Below are 9,422 nucleotides of genomic sequence, written 5' to 3' on the forward strand. Positions count from 1 at the left end.
GAAAGCATTTTAGCATGGTAACTGGACCAGAGTTAAGCACTTAATAACTAATAGCTATTACTGTTAATATTAACTAAACCCAAACTGATTTTTTGTGTAGAACACTGTATAAAATATAAATAAATTTGAGTATGCTAAGATGATTTCATTAACTTTTTATTGGTGGTAATCATTGATTTTATGAAATGGATTGATAGCCTGATCAAGTATATAGTGCTTCAGTATGCATTGGGCTCTTCAGTTAAACTCTCTAGACACCCCTTCTAGACACTGTGTAAAACTCTGGGAGGCCCAGTGATTGATAAGGTCTCTGTCAGTGAAGACCTGAGAACGGCCCCTGCGTGCTGCAGGCATGGGGCACTTGTCTCATTGTAGAATAGCATGGCTTCTCCTACTCACTCATCTGTACAACTGCACGTGTTACATGCTGTGCTACTACTAATAGCATTTTTAGAGCTGCTCTACTTTTTTTTTGTCTTGCGTGGAAAAAAAAATTGCATTTAGTTGCCGGGTGTGGTGCCTCACACCTGTAATCCCAGCACTTTGGGAGGCTGAGGCGGGCGGATCACCTGAGGTCGGGAGTTTGAGACCAGCCTGACCAACATGGAGAAACCCCGTCTCTACTAAAAATAAAAAATTAGCCAGGTGTGGTGACACATGCCTGTAATCCCAGCTACTCAGGAAGCTGAGGCAGGAGAATCGCTTGAACCCAAGAGGCGGAGGTTGTGTTGAGCTGAGATCGCACCATTGTACTCCATCCTGGCCAACAAGAGTGAAACTCCATCTCAAAAAATAAATGCATTTAGTTGATGCTCAATAAACATTTGTTGGGTGAATAAGTGAAAGATACATACCAAGTGAGGAACGTAGGCAGGTGATCAGTGTTATCACATGATTTATTTAATAAAGGCCTTGGATGAAGTGATTCCTGCTTATGTTTTACCTCTTTTTGTGTGAGTGTGTGTGTTTTTTCTCTCTCTCTCTGTCTCTTCACTAGAATATGAGCTCCATGAGGGCAGGGATTTTCATCTGTTTCACTAATTGCATTCTCCCTGGGACCTCCTTAGAGCAATGCTTGGCACATACTAGGCACTCAATATTTGTTGAATGGAGCCATCTCTCTGTAGCATTCGGCAATCCTTCCTAAGAAGAAAGGACGGATTCCTCAGCCTATTTCTTACCCTTGCAGGACTTTTCTCTCCTGGTTCTCCACCTATCTCCCTGCTCTGTCCTTCTCCAGCTTCTTTGATGGCTTCTTTTCCTCCTCCAGGACCCTCCCATGGTAGTCCACATGGCTCTATCTTGGTTCCAGTACTTCCTGCAAAGATTGCATCCAGTCTCACAGCTTCACTTCTCCTCTCTGTGGCTGAGCCACAGAAGTGTGAACCTTTCTCTTGAATACAAGTCCTTGTTTCCCACAGCCTTCTGGGCACTCCCAGCTGGTGTCTGCTTGGTCTTCATACTTGCCGTTGCATGGCCGAGTGCGCCATCTCTTTCTTCAAAGTCACTCCTCTTAGGAGTGAGTAAGAATACTGGCTTGGAAGTTAGACCTGGGTTTGGGTCCTGAGTCTGCCTCCTGCTGTATCTGCAGCTTTGGCAAATTCCTACCCTCATCTTGAAAAGGATGATTTTGGTGGCAATCCCTTTGGAAGCTTGTCGAGAGGATTAAGTGAAGTAACAGGCATAGAATGTCCAGTGGAAGTGCCCCGCCTTTTCATATTTCTGTGGCTAGAGCCACTGCTTTCCCAGCTACCTAAACTCAGTATATTGCAGTCACTTCTGAGTCAGAGAATTGTTTTGCTCCTTGACTCACTCACTCATACTGTGCTGTTCTTTTCTTTCATGACTTGACTCCTTCTTTCCCATTCCTCCTGCTGCCAGCCTGCCTGAGACTGTCTAATCTACCCAGTACCATCTCTCTGCCTCACTTTCTCCTCCTCAAATTCTTCCCCTCCTTCATCTAATCTTTGTTTTCCATAAATTTCTAGTGACCAAGGATCTCTTCGTAAAGAGAGAGGAAAGGGAAGGGGTGAGAGGGGACTCACTGTCGGTTCAGGAGTTTACACACACACACATACACACACACACAAATGGATGTGTGTATTTAAAGACTCAGGAGTTTAGTTTGAAAACTTTGATATATGTTAATTAAAGCCATTGAGAACAAGTTCAGGTCATCTAGCCTTCATTTTCAAAGAAAAATGAAAAAACAAAAACGAAAGGAAAAGTGACTTTTCTTTCTTCTTCCCTGTAGTGAAACTTGGTTTCCAGCAAACCAGCAAACTTGGTTTTCATCAATTATGTCTTAATAGGTACAATTTGATGAAAAATATTCCCCATGGTCATAAGTGCTCAGCACGTAGTAAGTGCTTTAAAATGCTTATATTTTCGTATTTCTGTGCAAAGACCAGAACACAAAGTAGCTTTTTCTCAAAGCTTTATTTGCTGATTCTGCTATTGTTTTCCCCAGGGGAACTGCCCCTTTATTGATTAATAAAAGGTTAACAATAGCCTAAATGTGTTAAGGCAAATGGTTGGGTTTCAGTTTTGTGGTTGAGGTTATTTGTGTTCTTGAAATCCTGTTGTTTCCTAGTGATCAACAAAATAAAATATCCCACTTCTTTTTTAAAAGATCGGGATATGAGAGCCTGTTTTTGAACCCTAGAAGGTTCACCTTTATAAATATTTCTGCATTTTATGGGGTTTCAGGATATCGTCACTGGAGACTGTTTCTGTTATGTGGAATTTTCATAGGAGTTGGCACAAATAGCCATCTGGCGTCTGCCCCTGGCACTCTAGTAAACTGCCTGGTCAGGTCACTGGGGCTTCCTGGATCACCAGGTCTCATGGATTGCTCTCTGTGGCAGGTGACACTGGGACCACTTCTTGAAACTCCTCCAACCTTTGGTTTCCTTTGTAATTCATATGTGGGGTAATAGCTCTGTGGCTGGCTTCTGTGAGCTGCTGGATTCATGGAGATGATGGAGATGTGGCTTTCACTCTTAAAGAAATTATACCTAGCAGTGGACACAAATGTGTAGACCAATAAGTGCAGTAAGATGCTATAGAGGCTTGGTGCAATGGCTCACGCCTGTAATCCCAGCACTTTGGGAGGCCTAGTTGGGTGGATCATTTGAGGCCAGGAGTTCAAGACCAGACTGGCCAACATGGTGAAACTGTGTCTCTACTAAAAATACAAAAATTAGCCCGGTGGTCATGGCACACGCCTGTAATCCCAGCTACTTGGGAGGCTGACGCAGGAGAATTGCTTGAGCCTGGGAGGCAGAGGTTGCAATGAGCTGAGATCATGCCATTGCACTCCAGCCTGGGCAAGAGAGAGAGATTTGGTCTCAAAAAAAAAAAAAGCTATGGAGGTGTCAGAAGCCTCTATAATAGTGATGTACAAGGTGTATATGGGGATTGGGTGGAGAATATGGAGAATCTCCCGGGGGGAGACATGGAAAGTTTAAAATACACCCCCTGCCACGCTTTTAATACATCCTCTATCACCTGGTGAATGACTGGATGTGGGAAGTTAGGGGAAAGGGATTCAACTCTTAGGCTTCATGTACACATTTTGTCATTGTGTTGATTGGGATAAGGAATGTAGATATTTGAAAGAACCCATAGATCTTGGTGGCTTAGCATGGTAAAGATTAATTTCCCATGTCACAGTTTAAGGCCGTTTGGTATACATTTCACTCCACACAGTCTTTCAGGAGCCCAGGAATTCCTCCATCTAGCGACCCTGCCTGAGCTTTGGAGTCCTCCTGGATTCTCCAACTGTATGCTCTACATAAAAGGGAAGACAGAGAAAGACAGCATGGGGGATTATGTAGATTTTTATGGGTTAAATCTGGAAGTAGTAGAAGTCATTTCTGCCTGTTTAGCCACATGGTCCACCTAATGGCAAGAGAAGCTGGGAAATGTAGTTGAGTTATGTGTCCAGGAGGAAAAAGAAATGGGATGTCTTAGTCACCCAATCCTGTTAACTATAACTCCCAAATGTCTCCCTAAAACCTCCCTGCCACTTCCCATCAAGTGCTTCCATCAGAATTCAAGTTCTCATGATCTCTCTTTCACCTCCTGAAGAGTAAGAATTTTCTAACTGACCTGCTTTCAGAATAATCCTTCCCTAGTCAACCCTCGATAGTACCAGAGGAATCTTGCTAGAATAAAAATATGAGCAGATCATGGCCCTCCTTAAAAACATGCTGTAGTTCCCTGTCCCCTTCTGAACTCCTTAGCCAGGGACATGGAACCCTTCTCCACCAGGCCTCATCTTCTGCCACTCTCCATTGTGAACTCTTTTTTCCAGTCGTTCCAAAGGAGCACACGGTTTGCAGTTCCACATCCACAAACTGTGTGCTCACCCATCTCTGCCTTACACATACTGCCCCTTCTTCCTGGAGTTCCCATCCCCGCTTTGTCCACTTGATGAATGCTAGGCATCCTTCAAGATTCACCTTCTCTGTGTGAATTTCCCGATGTGAATTTCCTGGTGGTGCTAAATTGTTCTGCCCTCAATTTTCCCACCATGTGTTTATGCTTATTTTGTTCAGGTCATGGCAGGAAGGGAGGCTTGAGAGTTAGATGAAGGGACTGTTGTGGATGTTTGAGCAACTTTAAGGGAAATAAACAAGGGACAGTGGTAAGCTCTGGAGCTAGCGACAGTGGAAGCTGTTACCACCCTTGCCTGAGGAGGCACGGGAGAAAGCTGGGGAAGAGAACAAGTTGGGGAGCTGTAGCTATGGGCCCTGGTAGAGGGATGCCGCCAACTACCAAGCTGCAGCCTGGCTGGGAAGGGGAAAATGTCCTGACCTCTTTGTCCTCTCATTCCCTGATGCCCTGCTACCACCTTGCAGTAGGCCAAAAGGAACTGAATTTGAAGGGCAAGGGAGCCCCTTGATGCTGACCTTTCCGGGCCACAGAGTAGGGTGGAGAAGGGGGAGAGAAAGGCTGAATGACAAAAGAAGAATGCCCAGCACAGCTGTTATGTCTCTGTTATAGTTCCTAACACAGTACGTGAAAATTTTTTATGTACATATCTTTCCCACCAGGTGACAAGTCCCTTGAATGCATGTTTCATATTTTTCTGAACGATGGATGCCTAGTACAACCTTTACAGGTTGTTAAAAATAACTTTTTTATTTTTAACCTGTTGTAGTCTGTTCCAGCTGCCATAACAAAGTACCATAAACTAGTTAGCTTATAAACAACAGAAATTTATTTCTCACAGTTCCGAAGGCTGGGATGTCTAAGACCAAGGTGCCAGCAGATCCAGTGTCTGGCGAGGACTTGCTTTCTGGTTCATGTATAGTGTCTTCTTGCTATGTCCTCACATAGCAGAAGAGATGATGATGAATATTTCTGGGGCCTCTCTCCTTTTCTTTTTTTTTTTTTTTTTGAGACGGAATTTAGCTCTTGTTGCCCAGGCTGGAGTGCAGTGGCATGAACTTGGCTCACTGCAAACTCTGCCTCCCGGGTTCAAGCGATTCTTCTGCCTCAGCCTCCTGAGTAGCTGGGATTACAGGCATGTGCCACCATGCCCGGCTAATGTTGTATTTTTAGTAGAGACAGGGTTTCTCCATGTTGGTCAGGCTGGTCATGAATTCCCGACTTCAGTTGATCCCCCTGCCTCGGCCTTCCAAAGTGCTGGGATTACAGGCGTGAGCCACCACGCTGGGCCTGGGGCCTCTCTTATAAGGCCACTAATCCCATTCATGAGGGCTCCACCCTCATGACCTAATCACCTCCCAAAGGCCCCACCTCCTAATACATCACCTTAGAGGTTAGGATTTCAAAATATGAATTTGGGAAAACATAAAGTCCATTGCAGGGCCTGTTTGTAATATTTAAATGAAATATTAAGCTGCATTATTGTCTTTTTATTTTTTTATTTTTTTTTATTTTTATTTTATTTTATTTTATTTTTTTGAGACGGAGTCTCGCTCTGTCGCCCAGGCTGGAGTGCAGTGGCGCAATCTCGGCTCACTGCAAGCTCCGCCTCCCGGGTTCATGCCATTCTCCTGTCTCAGCCTCTCCAAGTAGCTGGGACTACAGGCGCCCGCCACCACGCCCAGCTAATTTTTTGTATTTTTTTAGTAGAGACGGGGTTTCACCGTGGTCTCGATCTCCTGACCTCGTGATCCGCCCACCTCGGCCTCCCATAGTGCTGGGATTACAAGCGTGAGCCACCGCGCCCGGCCTGTCTTTTTATTTTTAAGCACTTAAACACCATTTTCTAGAGTTGTCTTACCATGTGAAGCATATGGGGGGTTTTGTTTCATTTTGCTGACCTGTCTTTTCTCATTTCTCAGCCAAACAGGCAGGACTCGTGAAATTGTGATGCCTTCTAGGAACTACACCCCATACACAAGAGTCCTGGAGTTAACCATGAAGAAAACTCTGACTTAGGCACTCAGAGGCATATACTTTTTACAGATGGACAAAAGCTCTGGAACCCTGTGGCTTCAAATCCTTTGGGAAGGGTGACTGTTGTTTCCCCTATACACAGTGTAAGCCGGAATGGAAATTGCTGAGGCTCTGATCCACTTCTAAGACAGGAAGGAAAGTGAAGGCGGAGTGAGCAGGTAAGAGAGGGATATACAAGGTCATATTTCAGACACCCACCCGGCATACCCTGCTGTACTGCGTCATCATTTGTTTTCTTTGTAGACACTGAAATCCTATCAGGAGGATTCCCTCACAGTGTATTTTATTTGCTAGATGTTGGTTGGGAGGGAAAAGGACATTAATTTGAAGTTTCATGTTATTCATGCCAGGATCGTTTGATAGAGCATGAAGGTTTTGTTTACCCGTAAAAGTATTAGAGGCAGCGTTTCTCTAGTACAGAGAGGCCTGTCCACAAGGAGCATGGGCACCCAGCCAAAACTTGAACCTGGAAAGGAGGGTTCCCAGCCTGCAGGTGCTCTTTCCTCTTGGTCCCAAGCATCTGTGCAGGGTCGTGGGAGCCGCAGTGAGAGACTTGTGTGGGCCAGACAAGCTTCATTCCGATGCGCTAGTCCCTTGGTTTAATTTGTGCCTTATGCTTTCATTGGACCAGCTGAAATCACTGTATTTATTCAACTTGCGATTTTTTTTTCTTTCTCACTTTAACTTAAAGAGAATTTTATATGTCATGGAAATTTAATCATTTAATGATTTCAGTATCAATTGGTGTTTTTGTTAAACGAATGAATCATCTGTTCATGCATGCTCTACTTTGATATTATAACCTATGTCACATGTGTTTAATAAATACCATATATTTTGTTCTACTAATGTTGTCTCTGTGTTTCATCCATGACCATGTAGAAGGGGCAGAGAGCAGATCAGGCTCTGGAATGAGTGTCAAAGTCAGATCACATGATCTTCCAGACAGTATAATCCATACAAGCATCTGTAAGCCATAAGATTGACTCTGTGTGTCAGGGGGAGGGCGGGGGGCCTGTCCTTTTAATTCCTGAAATTTAGTTAATACATCATGTGGAAAAAGCAAGGTACATTAATGATCACAAAGTACAAAGATAGATTTTACTTTTAAACCTTTCCTCACACCTCCCACCCCTTACTGTCTCCTCTTCCAAAAAACCAAAGAAATAAAAAAGTAAGAAAGCAAAGCAACTCAGTTAGATAAATCACTGTGAGTCAGAATCATGCCAAGAGGAAAATGTGCATTTGGGAGCCAAATTTGTATTTAAACACTGTCTGTGGGACCTTGGGCAAGTCATCAAAACTCTCTGAATGTTAGTTTCATCCTTTAAAAACCTCGGATCATCACACCTACTTGATAGGCTGATGTGAGTGCCACATGAGGTCATTCCCACATAGGGACTGGGCACTGCCAGGCACATAGGCAGTGATTGCTGTCATTCTGGAGGTTTTAGAGCACTGCTGATTGCTGGTTGAGTCTCACCACTGGAGGTATTCTAGCAGCAAAAAACCATGCTCTGTGGCAGCCACCAAGGAGGAGCACTTAGAGAAAAAGCTGTCCTTAGGACCAGGAGATAGGGAAGCTGGACTCAGAGAGAGGCAGAGGGTTCTGGGAGCCCATCCCCCTGGAGAAACTGGTCTGGAAGTAGTTTCTAAGTGAAATGCAATGACTTAAAAAATGTCAATTTTAATGAGACCAAGGTAGAAATGAAAACTACTCTGCCAATACTTCCACATTCACTTCTTTCTCTCTCTCTTAAAACAAGCAAGGAAAAGAAAAACTTAGTAATTTTAAATTTAAAGAATACCAGGGACCATTCTACAGCTCGGGCCTTTGTATTTTAAAATATATCTTCAACATATGGAAAACTCTAAACATGATTTGAACTACTCAGGAAGACTATTAAAGAGAGTTCCTAAATTGTACAGACTGAAACTGAAAGAAACTGAGAGATAATCCTTCCAGATCCTTTGTTAACATTAACTCTAGTGCCCCCCAACCCTCCATCTAAAGGACTGACATTCATCAACCTCTTCATGAGCAGGGGTATTACATAAAATTGGGAGAATGAACTCTAACATTTCATAGTAAATTTATCTCCCTGAAATGGAAAGCAGCAGTGTATGTAAAGGGTTTTTAAAAAATAAAAACAACATCCTATAATCTTCCAATTAATATTTTCATTCCAGTGCTTCCAGACTTTTAAAACACACCCCTCCCCATTTTATTTTTAAAATAAATATAACCCTATACTGAGAAGCGGAATCGTGTGATTTTTAAGCACGTGGGAACACTCGAGTCAGCTACCTGAGCTTAGTCACTAGTGTGCATGTGAGTAAGTCACAAACCTGTGTGAGGGCCTGTAAAATTGGAACTGTGAGAGTTCTTTCCTAATGGGGTTGGTGTGAAGAGTAAATGAGTTAATGCCTGCATGGTTCTTAGAATAGTGCTTGGCACATGATAAGCGCTTAATATATGCTACCCATTATCATTACATACTTTTGTAGCCACTTTTTGCTTACTTTATATATATATATATATAAATATATATACAAATATATACACACATTTTATATAGTTTGCTTTATATATATACTTTATATATATAGTGTTTGCTTACTTTATATATATACTTTATATATAGTAAGTTTGCTTACTTTATATATATAGCAAGTTTGCTTACTTTATATATACACATATATATGTATATATATGTGTATATATATGTATATGTATATATACTATATGTATATGTATAAAGTATATATATACACATATAAAGTAAGCAAAAAGTATATATATGTATTATACATAGAAATATACACATATACATAAAGTAAGCAAAAAGTATATATATACTATATATATAATCTACACCATTGCTTCTTATAGGTAATTGGATTCCATTTTTTGATGTGCCATAACTTATTTGACCCATCCCTTAGTGTTGGAATTTTGGATGTTGTCTTTACTTTTCTTCAGCAGT

General features: G+C 42.3%; 1 protein-coding gene across 1 annotated transcript in view; it reads left to right on the plus strand.

The window, feature by feature from the left end:
• LOC116463517 (myocardial zonula adherens protein) overlaps positions 1-7,284 on the plus strand; it is a 94,357-nt gene extending 87,073 nt beyond the window's left edge. The window contains exon 13 of the mRNA XM_032146646.1: positions 6,321-7,284. Coding sequence (XP_032002537.1) covers positions 6,321-6,417 — 97 coding nt within the window. The 3' untranslated portion in view covers positions 6,418-7,284. The remainder of the gene's footprint in view (positions 1-6,320) is intronic.
• Positions 7,285-9,422: the final 2,138 nt, after the last annotated feature.

Source organism: Hylobates moloch, unplaced genomic scaffold, assembly GCF_009828535.3.
Source record: "Hylobates moloch isolate HMO894 unplaced genomic scaffold, HMol_V3 SCAFFOLD_40, whole genome shotgun sequence".
In the NCBI taxonomy this organism is placed as follows: Eukaryota; Metazoa; Chordata; class Mammalia; order Primates; family Hylobatidae; genus Hylobates; species Hylobates moloch.